We start from the raw sequence: 19,844 nt of genomic DNA, 5'->3' as shown, positions 1-19,844 counted from the left end.
TGTTTTTAGTGTTTTAATATCCTCTAAAAATAATTCTTTGTAAATGGGTGCCTTGTGTATAAAATAAAGGAAAACCCTTTTAAAATCCTGAACAAACTGTGCTCAAAAACAGAGCTTTGCACACAAGGCCACTGGTGAAACGGAGTCTCTGCTCATCTCATTGTTTCTTTTTGGTCACACCTAAGACCTCCCCTTTAACCTGATGGCTCTGCAGTTTCACTACAACGGAGTTGGGATTTTTACTTCTTAGTATTTGCTTATATTGTTCGGGATTTGTTGTGCTTCCTGAGTATGAGGATTTCCCTTCAACAGTTCTGGGAAATTCTCTACCGATATCCCTGAAAACATCCCTTCAAAGATGTCTGTGTTTGCTTCCAACAGGTACTGCAATGTTGCTATCACTGATTCCCAGCTCCCAGTGTGTGGTACAAATGCAAATTCAATTCACCTAATGAGGGTTGTGATGACCACTTCTCACCAGGGGTGTCAGCCCCACCACATGGAGCCAGGCCCCAGGTGGAAAACACTCGGGTGATCCCTTGTGCAGGTAGCAGGTTGTTTTCTAGTCCTCTCTGTTACTGCGGTGTCACCCTTCAAGAGTGTGGCTTTCAATCGGACCTCAGTTCAGACTTACTGCCTTGGCTGAGCCCAAAGTTTCTGTCCTCGGGTAAGCACTGACCCCCAAGTCAGGCTGCCCAATCTGGCAACTTCCATGGGCACAGTTGCCTTTCCTTCCTGGCTCCTGAAGGTTTTCTTTATTCTCCAGGAAGCTCCACTATGCATTTGCAATGTTTTAGGCAGCATCTCTCTCTCTTTCCTATTGCCTGATTCATCTAGTCCATAGTTTGTCTGAAACTGAACATCCCTCGACAGTCTCACCATGAAGACGAGGACAAGCAATGTGTAGATGGGATCGTAAAGAAAGTCCTGGAAAGAAACCGCGTAATTAGTCATCATGCTGGGTAAACCAAACCCGAGTGATTTAGCCTGCGCTGAGGAGGCCAGAGCCCTCGGTTTCTCTGGGAATCTCAGGTGGAGCTTGTGCAAAAGATAACTGTCAAGGAACACTGGATGGCTGGTACTCAGGATACGCTCTTGCAGAGTTGCCAGAGCTTCCGCTACTGGACCTCCCCAGGGATTGTTGCCCGAGGACAGTTCCTTACTTCTCTCTTGCGGGTTCACCGCAACCTTTGCTGGGGTGACGGGGTCAGCCTCCTGCACTCTCTGCAAGCCCTCACACTCATCCTGCCTCTTCTCTCTCAAGGCTCTCAGCCTGTGATTTCTCTGTGGCTGCAGTCCATAACCTCTCCCTCTCCTAAAGTCATTGCAAGGAGCTAACACTGCTAAATGTTAAAAAGACGGGGAACCAGTAGAAATTCTGCACTCGGTGCCTCCACAAGGAAATGACTCAGTTCCAGATTGCCTAGCAAAGAACTGCAATAAATTCAAGCTTATATGCTTTCAAGGGACCAGGACTTATAGAAACCACAAACAGCCGAAAGTGACAAAAATCCTGGCAGAAAAGGCCTTGCAGAGCTTGGTGTGCATCAGCATTATGGGACCTGGGGCCTCGGGAGCAGTGATCTGAGGATTTATTTACCTGGCTGGGGAGGCCAGAGAGAACACCATTTTTGCTGAGCCAGATCCTTGCTGGGGAAAAACCAATGTGCCGTACAAACTCCTGAACACTCTCACCTTGACCGCGGTGGGCCAAGGGTCAAGGCCAGATCTTGGTCCCTCTGCCAAGCATCCAACACTAGATGGAAGTTTCTTTGTGGAAAAAAAAAAAAAAATCCAGTGTATACTCCAATAGTCTAAAGTGTCCTGCATCCAGAGTGTTGTTCGCTTAAGTTAAAAGAAATTTTAATGGTTGTGTGAAACTGACGCTGTCACGGGTATGGTTTGACATGTGGCTAACACTATCTCAACAAAGTGCAGACTGTCTCGTGTGTAAAACACAAAAAAACAAAAAAAAGAAAAAAACAAACAAAAACCAAACCAAACCAAACAAAAAAAACGACCAAACAAAAAACTCAAAAACAACAAATCCGAGTGACTTGACTTTGAAAGTGGGCCAACCCTTCTGTCTCTGTACTTCTGATGTAATTCTTTATAAAGAAGGAAAATAAATAGTGAGAGGTGAAAGATACGAATATATAACAGCACGAGTATGTCCGTCCCACCAGTGACTGTCAGAGACAGGGCTGGCCGCCCCCCGAGCCTCATCGTCCGACCGGAGCGAGCTGCTGTGACGGCCAGCGCCCGAATTTCCGTGACGTCAGGGTCTCCTCTGGTCCCCGGGGCCCACGTTGCTCATGGTGGGGAGGGGCGGGAGGCCAGGTCGAAGCGCCGGGGAGTGAGAGCCCTGCCCCCAGCAGCCCTCCCACAGTGACTGACAGGAGCTGGTGCCCTTGCCACACAAGATTCTGACGTGTGTTCTAGTTACACTAATTTCAAATGACATTTACAATAATCCTCCAGGAATTTACATTAATTTCAAATGAGATTAAGCCTCAGTCACCCACATGGTAATTTGGGGGATAAATGCACCTTTAAGTGACTGCATTTCTCCACTGCCCTTCCAGTGTGTTCCTCACCTCCCAAACCGACTGACTACACATAAATCCTTGTCTTAAGGTCTGCTTCTGCGGAAACCAAACTAAAACAGTCTCCAAATAAAAAAAAATGACCAATGTGGCAGGAAAATTAATAAGGGTACAAAACGCTTTTGTTGGCTAGCTGTCCAAGCTTTTCATCGCTGTAATGTAACACACATACGTCATATTCTGAGTCCCTAATCTCTTTGTATAGTCAAAGACTCAAGTTGCATAAAACATCATGCTTTTATTTGGCTAGCTAAATTTGGTGGAAAAGGTTTAATCTCTTATATAGGGAAATAGGAATGAATCATTATCTTTATTTAATACCTTCCTTTTATTCCCGACATATGAATTTTCCCTTTCATACTGTCTTTATATACCTTAAGGACAACCATTCATAGTACTGGTCTCTTTCTTTGACTATATTCCAAATGTTAAAAAAAAATCCTTCAGTTTCATCCTTTCAGAACAAAGATGGTAGATCGCTTTGTATACACCTCCCTGCACTGAGGGCCCTATAAGTGATGTGATTTGAATGGGGTTGTAGAACAATGAGTGAAAACTAAGTGTTGAAATGCAGGTGTTTATTTCCTGCTTCAGGACACCTCATCTCATCACGGTAACTGCCAAGGGCTACAGAAAAGCACGGCCGAGAGTGTATCCTTCTGTCTGCCTATTACAGTGGTTCCAAAATGCTACGTCCACAGAGCTTGAATAATATTATGATTCTCATCATGCTAATGATGACCATCTCTTAGCAAAGATCCATTCTTATTTAATAGCATTTTAATTTAGTGATTGAAAAGTATTGCAAAGAGGCACAGAAGGTTCTATGGAATTTGTGATTATGAATGTGAAACACAAATAGCTTGAAAGAACCAGTGGGCACCATGCTCTTCTTTAATTAAGAAATATTTTGTAAGAAGCAATATAAAAAATAATTCTAATGAGATGTAGGTGGAGGGGGTAATTCTTTGCTTTTTCATAAACAAACACATTAAGTAAGTATGAAAAAAACCCAGATGTTTTTACTATAATTTTTGTACTTTTTTTAAAACTATACCCTGTTGCCTTCTTTAGTCCATAGCAATCAGAAAAATGACTTAATTTTGACCAATTTTTATATGTCTTTCATAAGAGGAAAATGAATAATAGCTATTTATGACAGTGACATTCTTTATCACATTAGAGAGTTGATGAATGCCAAACGTGTTGATGAGAAAAATCAGCTTTTTCATAATGAAACAAAAATTCCTTTTCTTCAAATAATCTCCTGTCTGAACATATTGCTTATCTGAATAACATCATATATGCAAGGTTTTCCTAGTCTCATTCTGCAGCAGACTGGGACACAGCCACACAGATGGAGAGCGATCAGGTAAAACTTAACATATCCAAGTTTAGGTTTGCAAGTTCTTCATATATCCACAATAAAGCCAATTAGCAGGAAAGCTTAAATAACTTGGCTTCAGTTTAGTATAGTTTGTACTTTACCAGGTGTGTATCTAAAATGATAGTTCAGGTATACAGCCTACCTTTAATGTAAATCCAACTCAATCCAATAGATAATTCTATTTATAGGACAAGCTCAAAGTGATCAATTAAAGGTTCAACTATATACAGTACAATTTTAAGTATATTTTATGGTGTTCTCTTTGAAATAGAGATTCCACAAATGGTTAACTTTCTATTAATCAGAGTATTTCATGTCCCTCATTGGACATGTCATCAATAGATAAACATCTATTCATGGGTTACAAAGAAAACTTGAGGCGCTGGTGGGGTTGGTGGTGATGGGGATAAAAGTTATCCTCCAATGCCACATATTGTCACATGTTTTCAAAGGGACAGATAATTATGAGGGGGGTGTCTGAATTATATGTCAACTATGTTGAATATGGCTTGCATAAGCACCCTGTGAAGGCATTGTTTATGGGATGGATGACCTCTAAGAGCCACCCAACCTGAGAATCTCTGATTCTGTGGCTTTCCAGTGTAGGGGACTGTAGGAGCTACTGGTTCTGGGGGCTCCTGTTAACACAACATGTTTCTACCACTATCTCCTTGACTTTATATATTTTTTTCCTTATCATATTTATTTGAAATATCATCAGAACATGCCTTCCTCCCTCATTTTTCTTATTCAAAACTTCCTTTATTTTCTTGGAAACATTTTAGTTTCCCATTTTTTTCTAGCAAATAAAATGCAAAGAGGTGACTGCAGACAGAGAGAGAGATTCTGTGGCCACTCTTCCAGGGAACACCAGGTTAAATAAGGTTTGAGGTTGCTTTCCTATAGGAATTTTTAGAGACTTCAATATGCTAATGTACCCTGGGCTCCCAGGAGCCAGAGAGAGTTTGTGCCTCTAGAGAATGGGTTTAAAGGTTGTTTAAGGACATCTTTCCTATAACTTTACTCTGTACTCACCGCTTTCCTTAATTTTCACACCCATTTCACACTTTAGTTGCTTTAGTGGCATTTTCTTATTTGTCTTCAGTGTCGATCATCTTTACCCACAATAATAAATCAACTAAAACCACTTGAGGCGTATTGAAGATATGTTCTGTCCATAATTTTGCGGCAGGCGCCTTGCTATTTAGTAACGTCAGCTAGTAACTTTTTGGTCATGAGTTCTAAAATTTGCCTGTTTGTAATTCTACTCAACAGATAAAATTGTGATTAGTTAAATGTAGAAGACATAAGACCCCAGAGTCACTCTCTTTACTTTTATTTCAGAAGAATGTTTTCCTGGTCGTTGAGCTTATTTGTTTCGTTCTATTTCCAACAGCATAGTGCTCCAGAACCATGTTCTTATGAAGTGGATTCAGAGTGAGGACAAAGATGTAAGCAGAGACCCTATCTTCATACACAAATAATATCTTTTCTATGTAAACCCTTTACATTTGTTCAAGCGACTAACTCAGAAATTATTTTAAAAAACAAGCAAATGAAAGGTCACAACTAAGAGAAACAAAGCAGGAATAATATGCCTGTTCCTAATAAACAAGATTCTCCTACTTGGTGTCGGTATGTTGTTTGTGCATAGCAAGCTCACTGCGTAGCTATTTTATTCCTACAAAGACTATTATCCATAACTAATAATACTGTTAAATTTGCCAAAGGAAATTCCCCTCCCCCTTTTTAAAAATCCTAGTCAGATCAGTTAAACTTCTCAAAATCTTAACAAAAGTAATGGTGACTATGAATCTCTAAATTAAGTACATATCATGATGCTTGGCAAAGTAGATATTAATAAATACCTTTAAGAATTTCGCATGATCACTACTTGGCATTACACATTTACTTGTTCATTGTGTGTCTCCCTCATTAAAATAGAGGCTCCATGGAGCAGGGACTTCAGGGTGCTAGGACACTGCCTGGCCTATGATAAGCCCTCAATAAATATCTGTTATGCAGATGTCAAATCAACGAAGTGAAATACTGGTATGCATGAGACATGAAAAATGACGATGAAGAACCAATGCTCACTTGGCACGCTACTAGTCAGCAATCTGTCCCCCTTTCAGTCCATTCTCTACATTGTCACGAGAATTATTGTTCTTAAAACACAAATTGATCAGATCATGTCTAAAATACCCAATGGCATCGAAATGTTATGAGGAATATAAAACTACTTAGGAGACCCCATGGGGCTCTTTGTAATCTGTCTTCAGTTTGCCTTGAGCATCTTCTCATTTCCCCTGCACCTGATGTTCCAACCATAAACATTTGCTTTCCCCAAACATGTGGCTCCATCCCAGGGCTCTGCTCTCCCACTGCCATCTGCCTTGAATGCCCTGTCCCAGCGCTTCATCCTGGGAAATTCTGACTCATCTTTCAGCACTGTGCTTTAGTCTTTATTACACATTTCTGCATGGTGCTTGCATTCCTCGCTTTTCCTTTACATTTGAAATTCCTTCAAGGGATGGACTGCAATTGATGTAACTTTATATACAGTGCTTGGAAATTGGTAGGTATTGAATAAATGTTTGTTGAATAAATAAGCAAATGGGTTAACGCTGTGTACATGTGTAAGAAAGGAAAATGGTAGGATGGGGTGGGCAGACTCAAGAAGATGAGTTTCTCTGTTACCTGCAAGATATTTACATTATTATGTCATTATAGCATATTAAAATATTTGACCTTCAAATTATAACAATCAGCTGAAATAACCACAAAATTAATTATAAGAATAGAATTAAAAACATATTTTTCCAGTATATATTTTGTGTTTGTAAAGGAAAAGACATAGGGTAAGTATAGAGACAATGTAAACCTGGACTGGGAAGAACATAACAATCACTGGGTATATATGTGACTCTGGGGGAAAAAAAAAACCTTAAAAAAAATAAAAATTCACTATGTACAATCTTGATTTGTCTTCCATTTACCAGTGATCATGTGGACCTTACTTTTTTTTTTTTTTTTTGTAAAAACGACACCATTTTAATTTCATTCCATAATGTAATCTTAAATTTGGCACTAGTTGTGTTCAGAGAAAATCTAGATGATCACTAGGGAAGTTGTGTACAATCATGAGGATTCAGAATGGACCTTTCTAACTAAATCACAGTGATTAAAAAGATGCATCACTTCATTCATTAGCAGGTAGTGCACTCTATTACTGAACTGTTTAAACACTCCAGATTTTATAAAGGGCGGTTATATTTATGTTTACAAGACTCAGAAGAGTGTCCTCAAAGGTATTGTTGGCTGTATTGCTTCCTTTTTGTTAATTTCACTGTCTTTTAAACATTTGAAGAGTAGATGCAAAATTCTAATGAAATAAATTATGAAGTTATCCTCTATTTTCTACTTAATGAGGAATATTACTTGCCTTTCTCTAAACCATAGTAGATAAGTCTACGCAGCTGCTTTCTATTTAAGGCTAGAAAAACTAACTTATTTCTCTAAAATTATCAAGCAGATTGTCCTTTATCTTTTTTTAAAAGAAACTGAGTTTTTGAATGTTTGTGTCAACAACAATAATGGAAACTATTCCAAGAAGTGCTCTTGGAGCATCAACTAAAACAAATTTAGTTGAACACAATCAATGCCTAGAATTTACAATTCTTCCAAGGCAAAAGTACTAGCATTCTGACAACCATATTTTCCTTCCTCTTCAAAAAACTTCCATCCTTTGCTTTCTTCACTTTTCCCTTTATTTATTTATTTATTTATATATTTTTTTACTTTATAAAAAAAAGAGGAATTCCTGCAACCATGGTAATGGTTGCTAACAGACCATTAGAGACCCCTTTCTAGCTCCCACCAAATTCCCTTTGCACTAGTCTGACTGAGATCTGTAAGGATGTTTCTGTTTTCTACGAAAACAACAAACCCAGTGCATTATAATGGGATTTGCACATTCAAATCAATTCAGCTAAAAAGAAAGATTAAAGAAGTAAAATTCCCCCTTTTAAACACAACCTCACATCTGTTAAGTTTCCCCTTACTTTGTTGAAGCTCCTGACTGAGCAGAGCTCAATATGCAAAAGCAGCTTTATAAGGAAGCAAAGCAGCAAAAGCTCTGCCAAGGCTCCAGTGTGGGAAATCGCTGATGCGATTTCCTTGCTGTAGTAATTTCTTTGAGTGCCCGGTGTGTTCCCATTTTCCCAATGCATCTCACTCATTGTTACATTAATATATGGAAATGAAACTCTTGTACTTTTTCAGCCAATACAACAAACACCAGAAAACCTAGATTTCCCACCATCTTTGGCGGGTGAGGTCTTCTGGACAAGAAAGCTTCAGGTAATTGAGGGCTTCCCTCCAGAACCTTCAAGTGCTGCTGGCTGCTCGCCCTTTAAACATAAAAGAGATTCTTCCTGCCTGTGTCTTCAAATGAAGCTCATTCGGACTTTCATTTATTTGACAATTATTTTTTTTTTAAGATTTATTTATTTGAGAGAGCGAGAATGAGAGAGAGAGAGCACATGAGGGGGGGGAGGGTCAGAGGGAGAAGCAGACTCCCCGCTGAGCAGGGAGCCCGATGCGGGACTCGATCCCGGGACTCCAGGATCATGACCTGAGCCGAAGGCAGTCGCTTAACCAACTGAGCCACCCAGGCGCCCTCGACAATTATTTTTGACCCCCTTTCATATCACTGGGGATATATTGGTAAATGATAAATATAGACCCTGCTCTGAGGGAGATAAGATTTCCGCAACAATGATAGGTAGCTAAACATAATAGGAGGAATCCATATTCCTGCTACCCCGAGTCTTTGATTAGTGTTCCACTCCAATTTCTGCCTTTGCCCCCTAGCCAATTTTTATCACATAGAAGGAGTTTCTGCCTTCTGAGCTTTTCCAGAACTCTGTGCCTTTGCAGTTGTTTCTGTCTGGAATATCCTTACCCCTCTGCTGTTCCTAGGGAAATACAATGCATTTTCAATGTAAATGTCTGCTTTCCCTGTGAAGCATGTCTGGATTATACTGAGTCACCACATTTCCTGAGTTCCTGACACACGTTGTAATAGGTCTGACTCTGAAGCCATCAGGAATTGTCTGGCCACTCTGCTCATGTTTCTGAGCCCCCAGCTTGGGTGTAAGCATGCCTGGTGTAGGGGCCACGTTTGCTCATCATTTTACAGTGCCACCGTGCCTTGAATGATGGCCAGCACACAGGTGTTGAGTGGATGAGTTAGGAATCCAGTGCAGGACCATCCTGTCTCCACTGCTGTCGGAATGCATGCTGCTTAAGCCTTCCATAGACCATTCAAATAATCAAAGCCATTCTCTGCAGTGATGAGGCCTCTTCTGGAGTGACTACTCCTCATGACTGAAGCTAGCCTTCCTTGTCTCTGTGCTTCTTTTTGTCTCCTCTGGCTCTTGTACTTTTGTTTTTGAGGATTTTTTTTTTGGGGGGGTGGTTCTTAGTGTGAAAAAAAAAATGACCCTATGTCATCAGCCAGTAAAGAAAATGTTCCTTTCCTCTAGATAATGACTCAACCACTTATGGCATGCGGAGGCAGGCTCTTTAAGCCTTTGGCTCTTTTCGATGCTTTATTCAAGTCAGAGATGTTTTTGGAAGTGGAGGTGGGTAGAGTTCTAGCTTTAGTGCAGTTGCTTATGTTAGAGACATCTGAAAACAAGTAAGTGCAGATTCTAGATAAACAGACATTATCTGTTGCCATACATTAGGCAATTTGCCAAGAATCCTGTCTGCACCGGACTTCTCACTTGGGTGGTACCAGTCAGGGAGGAAGCCTTGGACTTAGAATTAAGTTAACTGAGGTCTTGTGCACTTTTCACCACTTGGGTGCAAATGGCCACATTTCTGTTTGTGAGAAATTTCCCTCTTTCCAATTGGTTGTGCCCCGAGGTAGGATTACTGGTTTCCTCTGGTGAGGCAATAAACCTCTGAGAGGTCACTTGTGGCTTTTAGGCTTTTTTGGTTAATTTGCAAACAGTATGGGAAGGTCACCAGCTTTTGTCAATTATCTGAGAGTCCCATTTTGTCTAATGGAAACCTGAATTTCCCTTTTATAGAGTGGACGGGGGAATATTGCTGAAAGAGGCACCAATTACGTTTGAGGTGTGTGATAAAGAGGCAGTTTGAGACGCCGGTGAGCCAATTTCTCAGTTCCTCTGTTAAACGGCTCTTCCGTCCTGTGAGGTCAGTCCTTGTCATCTTCTCCCCACATGGACTTGGTGAGGCTCACATCCATCCACGGCGTGTTCCAATTCTCTACCGAATGCCTCTGGTATCATCATGTATTCGTTAAGAACCGCACCCATAACAAAATCCCAAGGCATTATGAGATCCTTGATCACTTTCTATGTACCATATTTCTCAAGGAAAGAATGCATTTTAGTAGGATGTTAGCAAATGCTTTTGTTTTAAACCTTAGCCAGAGAGGCGTTCCTAACTAGAACAGAAAATGCATCTGGCGCCACACGTGAAGGGAGCAGTCAATAAATATTCGTAGGATGAATGAATGTACAGAAAGGGCCATTTGACTGAGGTTTTACTCTATGCTTCCTTTCAAGGTGAATCCCATGTGTAAAATTATATACTCCTTCAGGATCAAATGCAACGATCAGGAAGTCTTTACTGGAAATAGCGTTATTGACTTTTAGAGCTATCAAGATTTTCTAAGATCATCTTGGTCTAATGCTCCCTTATTCAGAGTAAGGAGAAGTAGAATCACAAACATTAAATTATTCCATTTACTTTTTAAAAATAAATAGCTGAAGAGTTCTCATCCATTTCTTCAAAAGTGAAAATATTCATCTCTTTTGGAAACATTATAATTTTGGGGCTATAAGCCAATTGAGCAAAGAAAAGAGGTAAAAGAGAGTACAAGCTACCCCACCACCTGTGTAATGCCTGTATTCCAGAGGAGGAGCTGGAGGTTCTAAGAGAAGGGTTTCATAGACTACAGGAACACAGAAATATACCTGTGTGACCCTTGGTTTTTTTGTTTGTTTTTTGCTTTTTTTCATGGTGGACTAAAATGTGTGAACAACCATTAGCCTTAAGTGCTATTTTGCTTAAATAATTTTTGAGGCTAAGAAAACAGTTAAGATCAAGTCTGTTGTTGCCTTTTTCTTACTGGTTAAACATATGAATCAGTCTGGCAGTTCAATATTCAATTGATAAGGTCTTAGAGTTCCCTCAGGACTCTTTGCAAGTAATCGAGTTCAGGATTTAAAATTAATGGACATATGTGAAAATAAAATAATATATGAAAAGGTTCCCGCTATAAAGCACTGATTTTGATATGAAAGTAATTCTTTTGATTCAAGCTATATTATTTTTAACTCTTCTATAAAATAATTGATTGTTGTTAGAGGAAGAAAACTAGGTAAGATGAATACCGTTAGTGTCCAATGAGGTATCTTAAAGTAAAAATTGACACTTTCAATAATTGATCACAAGTTCAACAAATATTCAAAAAGTACTTTTAAGTTTTTTTTTCTGAGTTATTTTCTGTAGATGAATGGACCAAATTGCCCAATGGAGTTAGAAGGCCAAAAATGCAAGTTGTTTTATTGTGGCCTCATACAAACAATATGACAATAAGTCTAACTTTGTAGTTTTGTTATATTCCTATTACCTTAATAGCTTGGTGGGTAATATTTATATAAATTCTTCCACATTTTCCTATGATGTAATTTAGGATAGAAAAATCAATATACCTTAAACTACATTCTCAAATAGTTGTTTTGAAACTGATGTTTTGAGATGTTGGAATGGCTAACTACTACTATTTTAAACAGCAATCCAAGGAAGGAAAACTTCCAAACTCATTCTATGAGGCCAACATTACCTTGATTCCAAAACCGAAGACCCCACAAAAGAGGAGAATTACAGGCTACTATCCCTGATGAACATGGATGCAAAAATTCTCAATAAGATACTAACAAATCGAATCCAACAGTACATTAAGATAATTATTCACCACAATCAAGTGGGATTTATTCCTGAGCTTCAAGCATGGTTCAATATTCACAAATCAATCATTGTGATACACCACATTAATAAAAGAAAGGATAAGAACCATATGATCCTCTCAATAGATGCAGAAAAAGCATCTGACAAAGTACAGCATCCTTTCTTGATAAAAACCGTCAACAAAGTAGGGACAGAGGGAAATACCTCAACATCATATATGAAAGACCCACAGCTAATACCATCCTCAGTGGGGAAAAACTGAGAGCTTCTCCTGTATGGTCCGGAACAACACAGGGATATCTACTTTCACCACTGTTATTTAATGTAGTACTGGAAATCCTGACCACAGCAATCAGACAACAAAAAGAAATAAAAGGCATCCAAATCAGCAAGGAAGAAGTCAAACTTTCACCATTCACAGATGACATGATACTCTATGTAGAAAACCTAAAAGACTAAAAAAATTGCTAGAACTGATCCACAAATTCGGTAAAGTTGCAGGATACAAAATCAACATTCAGAAGTCTGTTGCATTTCTATACACCATTAATGTAGCAGCAGAAAAAGAAATCAAGGAATTAATCCCATTTACAACCACACCCAAAACTGTACCTAGAAATAACCTAACCAAAGATGTAAAAGAGCTGTACTCTGAAAACTATGGAATACTTATGAAAGAAACTGAGGAAGAAACAAAGTAATAGAAAAACATTCCACACTCATCGATTGGAAGAACAAATATCGTTAAAATGTCTATGCTCCCCAAAGCAATCTACAAATTCAATGCAGTACCTATCAAAATACCATCAACATTTCTCACAGAGCTAGAACAAACAATCCTAAAATTTGTATGGAGCCACAAAAGACCCCAAATAGCCAAAGCAATCTTAAAAAAGAAAACCAAAACTGGAGGCATCATGATTCTGGACTTCAAGCTATATTACAAAGCTGTCATCATCAAGGCAGTATGGTACTTGCACAAAAACAGACACATAGATCAATGGAACAGAATCGAGAGCCCAGAAATGGACCCTCAACTCTATGGTCAACTAATCTTCAATAACGTAGGAAAAATATCCAATGGAAAAGGCATTCTCTTCAACAAATGGTGTTGGGAAAATTGGACAGCCACACGCAGAAGAATGAAACTAGACCATTTCTTACACCATACCAAAAATAAATTCAAAATGGATGAAAGACCTAAATGTGGGACAGGAAACCATCAGAATCCTGGAGGAGAACACAGGTAGCAGCCTCTGTGACCTCAGCCACAACAACTTCTCACTAGACATGTCTCCAAAGGCAAGGGAAGCAAGGGCAAAAATGAACTATTGGCACTTCATCAGGATAAAAAACTTTTGCACAGCAAAGGAACCAATCAACAAAACTAAAAGGCGACCTTCAGAATGTGACATATTTGATAAAGGGTTAGTATCCAAAATCTGTAAAGAACTTATCAAACTCAACACCCAAAAAATAAGTAATCCAGTTAAGAAGTGGGCAGAAGACATGAGTAGATATTTTTCCAAAGAAGACACACAGATGGCTCATAGACAAAAAAGTGCTCAACAACACTCATCATCAGGGAAATACAAATCAAAAATACAATGAGATGCCACCTCACACCTGTCAGAATGGCTAACAACACAAGAAACAACAGATGTTGGCGAGGATGTGAAGAAAGGGGAACCCTCTTACACTGCTGGTGGGAATGCAAGCTGGTGCAGCCACTCTGGAAAACAGTGTGGAGGGTCCTCAAAAAGTTAAAAATAGAGCTACCCTACGACCCAGCAATTGCACTACGGGTATTTGCCCAAAGGATACAAAGAGGTTGATTCAAAAGAATATATGCAGCCTGATGTTTACAGCAGCATTATCTACAATAGTCAAACTATGGATTCAGCCTAAGTGTCCATCGACTGATGAATGGATAAAGAAGATGTGGCGCACGCGCACACACACACACACACAGGAATATTAGTCATAAAAAAGAATGAAATCTTGCCATGTGCAACAGCATGGATGGAGGTAGGGAGTATAATGTTAAGTGAGATAAGGCAGTTAGAGAAAGACAAATACCATATGATTTCACTCATATGGGAATTTAAGAAACAAAACAGAGGAACACAGAAGAAAGAAAAAAAAGAGGAAGGCAGCGCATAAAACAGACCCCTAACTAGAGAGAACAAACTGAGGGTTGCGGAGGGAAGTAGGAAGGGGCTGGGCTGGGGGGTGACAGGCGTTAGGGAGGGCACTTGGGATGAGCCCTGGCTGTTGTGTATAAGTGATGCATCACTAAATTCTACTCTGGAAACTGTACTGCACTATATGTTAACTAACTACAGTGTAAATAAAAACTTGAAACATTAAAAAATAAACCCATTGAAACTCAAAAAAATACAGCCCACATTTAAAAGTATAGATATGAAACATTAATTTACTCACCCTTTATAGAAAGAACTTTAGCTTTAATAAACATCTTAGTTTTGTTGTTGTCCTTGTCACAGATTTCTAGTTACAATTTTGTTCTTATGGTAGTGTTTTGGGTCCCAGGCCAGACTTTTTCAAGCAAACTATCTAAAGATACGGACAAAATCCTGCATTTTTAGCAAAGCTGACACCTCACCCCAGGTGATTCTTAAGCCTACTATTGTTTGAGATCTACTGCCTTAGAATATTTATAATTAAGTTAAAAAGATAATGGAGAATTCTTAAAACAACCAATTATAATTAATTTGAAATTTCAGATACATCCTATAACTTCTGGGCAGGATTAAAGAAAAACGATGCTAAAATAATAAACAGTAATACATTTATAAGAACTAATTAGTTTGTGGCATAAAAATAATTTAGAAAACATGTGCAGAAGATGAAGTGGTTCTCTAAACACAGTTGTCCATTCACAGATTTTAAGAGAAAATTGTGCGAGCCATTTCCATTATGTTTTTGAAAAATGATACGAATTAAAATACCCACAAAGTAGTTATTGGTAGCATGCCAGTATTAGTTGTGCTCACCTTTCTATAATCTACTAACACATCCCCTTATCTTCATTATATTAACTTCACCATCTTCTGAAAGACAGCTACTTCTTTTCAAAAGCATTTTTCTGGTCAAGATTATTTAGCATTTTACTTTTTTAAAAAAGGCATTGGTTGATTCTCTGCAACTGTTTTCCACTGTTACCTCAAATTATTAAAGAGGCTGCAGAAATATGCGGGTATTAAAGTATATGTAGAAACGCTTGACACAGTTTGGATTAGCTCTTGTGTTTGGATGAGTCAAGAGTAAAACCAAGAAACATTAAAAATGATTTGGCTTAGAGCTACAAGGAATTAAAGTATCAGTAGTAAAAAAAAATCATATTAAGGATCAGAAAACATCTTTTCTTACGGAAAATTTTATAGGACAATTTAGAGTATATTATGTTCTCATAACACAGGAGACGCTGTACAATTGATTAGGTTTATACTTGAGAGGCATTTTAAAGGGACAAAGTCTCATTATTACTCTGCAGTCACGAGAGAAAAGAAACCTTTTAGAATCCAGCAAGAAGAGACACAGAAAAGGTAGACGCTCAGTTTTCTAAGTTCTGGGGATCTATTGTACAGCATGGTGACCATAGTTAAAAATACCGTATTATATATCTGAAAGTTGTTAGGAGAGCAGATCTTAAATATTCTCATTCCCCCCCCCAATCAAAAATGGTAACCATGTGAAGAGACAGAATTGTTCATTCACCAGCCCTGCTGTGGTAAACACTTCACAGTATATTAGTGTATCAAATTACCATACTGTCACATGAAACTTACACAACATTATATGTTAGTCATATCTCAATAAGGCTAAGAATATAGAAACAATATTTTTGAGATGGCAAAAAAAGCTGTCTTGTTCCCCTAAGCAAGATTTTATTTAAGGCTTGTTATTAGAGTTTATCCAAAGCACTGGGGCATGCCGATTTTCTTCTTAGAAACTAGCTAAGCCTCTGAAATGGGTCAGTGTGCTGTAGGCATTCCATTGCCTTCTCCAGACACAGTCTTTTAAGCACAGGTGCTGAGTGGAGGGTCTTTCTGAGCCTTCTTCGCCCTCTGACAGGAACTTGGCAATCTGGGCAGTTCTCAGAATTGACTGCTCTGTGGGATTCATGAGGAGGTATTTACAAAGCTTCAGTTGTTCACATCAAACAACTCAACTCTCAACACAGGGGTGGGAGTGAGCGGGAGGGAGAGCAGAGTTTGAGCTGAAGTGACTGTCTTGCTTAAGAACAAAAGTTTTTTCTTGGATTCCATAAATACATGCTTAAAAATTCCATATACCCTGCTTGAATACTTGCAAACTTAATGATTTTTTTGGTGTCCCTCAGGGATAAACTTGAGTGACATAAAGGTTTATAATGAATGTCTTCCAATATAATATAAATATATTTCTTCAATCAAGTTTTTTTCTTCTTCTATGAAAAGTTAACAGGAAGTGAATACTATTGTTTCCTTACAGTATCGATTGGCTTCACCAGACCTTGAAAAAGAAATACCGCATGTTTTTCACTTTTAACTTTTACAAATTCTGATACAGTTGAGGAGGGAAACCGAAAGGCATCTAGTTTAGGGCCCTTCGGTATGAAGGAGGAATCTCTGAAACATATTTCGGTTTTGTTTTTTCTATTTGAGTCCTTAAGTTATTGTTATAAATAAACCTACGAATTTCTAAGTTTACTACTACAAATCAAATCATATTATTATGCAAACTATATGTAGCAAAGTAACCAACAAGACATCATGCTACAATATTGCCTTAGCCAGAATGGCTTACTGTAGGTAAGGAGGAGCAAACATTTCCAAAACCACTAGGTGGCATTCACTCACTGCAATTTTGGCCAAATATAGCTTGAAGCTGATCAGGAGATGTAGGGTTAGGAGAAAGGCAAATGTTACCCATTATTTGATGATATTTTCCTATCATTTAACACAAATGACAAAGCTCAATTTTACCTTTTCCTGTCTGCTTCAAATCAAATCAACGAATATTTATTGAAAGATTTATCAACGGAGTCTTCATTTGTGAAAAGAGTTGAAAACCATCTTCACTGTAGTGGTAATGCACTGAAAACATCTAGAAGAAGATATGCTATGCACAGTATGCCATTTAACTTTCTTTTATTTCATTGCTTTACTATTTCATGTTATTAGTTCTCATGTAGCTATTTTTCTAAAGGTTAGAAAAGGCACACAGTCATGAATACTAAAACTTTCTCAGATTCTAGATGGCATTAATCTTCAAAATTAATGTTTATGAACGTAGGAGGCCAAGAGCTCTTGGTGATTCACAAAAGGTCCTTGCTATGGTAAGCCTTTAAAATGTGAGAGAAATCGTGCTCCTCACTGCACTGAGACCTACGAGCCAAAATGGCGTTTGGTGATAAAGGATTATGATTTCGTCTTGGAGATGAATCATGGAATGAAAAGTCCTGAACTCTGCACTTCTTGGAGAAAATATTGATGGGAAAAAAGTAAATCAAAAGTCAACTTTTTGTAGAAGGTCTATGGTAATAATAATGTAAAATCCAGGACTTACCTGTTCTAATATGTTTTGAAGCCTCTCTATCTCACAGTCTATTACAAATTTCTTCTCTTGGCGTCTGTCGAGTTCTTCTAGAAGTTGCCTATAGCTGACATCATTAAAATTTTCCACGCATATAGCGCTGACATGCCAGCCATTTTGTCCTGCTTTTTCCATAATAGCTTGAAGTATTGAGTACCCTAGTGGGGAAAGAAATCCAGAAGGGTTACTAAAAACATACTTTCACTCCTCCTCCTTAATAACTTATGCAGGCACTGAATCTATGTCAACATTTTTATGCTGCAAATATACAATAAATGCTTAGAAACTTAAAGATCTGAGTGGTTTTTGCTTTCTTTTCTTGGGGCAACACCCCTTAAAAAATATTGCTCGAATGAAGGAAGAACACCACGCCTTGAGTAAGCTCTCACAATCCCTCTTCTAGAGAACATTACATTGCTTTGGACATATTTTTTGATGAAATAAACCGAAAACCAAATTCAGTACTACCTGTAGTCAATAAGAATTTGATAAATTCTTTTTGTTAATTCTACTCACCGGACAGAATTAATGCTGATCAACTGAGCAAGGCAGTAACGACATGTTTGGGTTCAGCTATGGAAAAGATGATATTAAAAACCAATGCAACAGTATTTATTGAGGACCCATTATTGTGAATGGAGGAGGCATTATTTTTCCCCCCAACTCTCACCCCCCTTTTTGGGGAGAAGGCATTATTTAACTCTTTGTCTCTTAGCAGGGGGATGATGTGGATTGCGGGTGAATTGAATGGCTACTAGGTGAGGCACCAGGTATTCAAACTCATGATCTAGTAGAGGAGAAAGCCATTCAAAGAAACAAATGCAGTTCAGTTTAAGACACTGTGATGCTAGCTGTTGTCAATGTCCAGTGCTGGCCCGGGGGGAAGGTCTGGTTAAATTTGCCTGGCTGGGACATGAGAAAGAGGAGAAAGGACTTGCACTGGGTCCTGAAGGTTGAGAAGACTCATTCAAGCTTGCTGAAAAAGGGAGTGTTCATTAGCGGGAGACAGCCTTCCAGAGAATGGGGTGATCTGTGCCCTGCTGCTGGTCCACATCTCTCCGTATCCACCAGCACAGAGAGGAAGGGAGATCAGTGTCTGGGTTAAGGAAGCTGGGGCAAACTTAGGAACACAGTCCCTGGAGTGTTACTTCATGCCAACACTGTCCTGAAATCTTGCTTTTTCCAGCTGTCAGTTTTCAATTGCATGCAAGAAGAAGGGAAAAGTCTTTGAAACTATGAATAGCCAAAAAATAAGAACTGGTTAGAATCAGAGCCTGGTAGCCACTGATTTTTTTCTACTTGGGTCTTAGCATAAAAAAATATGCTCGTCCTCTTTAAAGAAGGTCTAACACTGATTTGAGCTCATCCTATGGCAGCTGACGGTGGTTTCTCCCTCCCTTGGTCCCTGGAGTCAGAGCGTAGAACAGGGTGGATTAAAAGTGAAGACTTAAAATGAACACACAGCACTTGCAAGATAAGAGGGCATTTATTCAGGTTTCTGATTGGTATGAGTCTCTCAAATTCAAGGATTCTGATTTTCAGGTATATTTTCTACAAGTCAGAGTTTCAAACATTACGGATGCTCGGTTAATACCAACAGATGGAACTGATGATGAGATCATATTTAAAATATAAATTACCTGATATCCTGCCAAATGAAATACTGTGGCAGTCAGGATTCATTTCTATCTAACTGAAAAAAAAATTCCCCAAAGAGGAAGACAGAGGGCATGTTAATTACCCTGTAATTATTCTGGTCTATCCAGTGCTCTATTTAGTCTTCCCTTTTGTAACACATGCCGGTAACCATCTTTTCGGATCTTACCTAGATTCCCCTCGGCCCCCACCCCAAGCCCATTACTCTGCCCCTGTTTGCTGTCTGACACCTATGTAACAGGATGGTCTGAGTGCTCTCTTAATGTACATGCTCACGCCTCATTTATTCTGTTACAGAGAATTGCTCTCTGATAGGAAGTGAGGCAGTGTTCGTTTATATTCATTTTTTGATACCTCTGAACATGTTCTTTTAAAAAATTCCAGTTGACATCTTACTCTCTTTCTCCTTTTATTTAGTGTCATACCAAAATAATTCAAAGACATTTCGTTTGAATTTTTTTTTTTTTTTTTTTGCATGTTGTAAAAGATGATAAATACTGACCACACACACCAAAGTAGTCATCCCGTGCCCTGGGATCCGTTCACAGCTGGCGTGGTTCTTTATATATTTCCTTTTTATTTTT

General features: G+C 38.7%; 1 protein-coding gene across 10 annotated transcripts in view; it reads right to left on the bottom strand.

Moving 5' to 3' along the window:
- The window catches only part of GRIA4 (glutamate ionotropic receptor AMPA type subunit 4), a 372,192-nt gene that overhangs the window by 90,232 nt on the left and 262,116 nt on the right, over positions 1–19,844 (bottom strand). For all 10 annotated transcript variants that reach the window (XM_027578964.2, XM_027578962.2, XM_027578960.2 and 7 more), the window contains one exon: positions 17,578–17,762. In XM_027578964.2, coding sequence (XP_027434765.1) covers positions 17,578–17,762 — 185 coding nt within the window. The remainder of the gene's footprint in view (positions 1–17,577; positions 17,763–19,844) is intronic.

Source organism: Zalophus californianus, chromosome 11, assembly GCF_009762305.2.
Source record: "Zalophus californianus isolate mZalCal1 chromosome 11, mZalCal1.pri.v2, whole genome shotgun sequence".
Classification (NCBI taxonomy): domain Eukaryota; kingdom Metazoa; phylum Chordata; class Mammalia; order Carnivora; family Otariidae; genus Zalophus; species Zalophus californianus.
The sequence above is the reverse complement of the archived record's forward strand: the minus strand, read 5'-3'. Positions and strand labels throughout refer to the sequence as shown.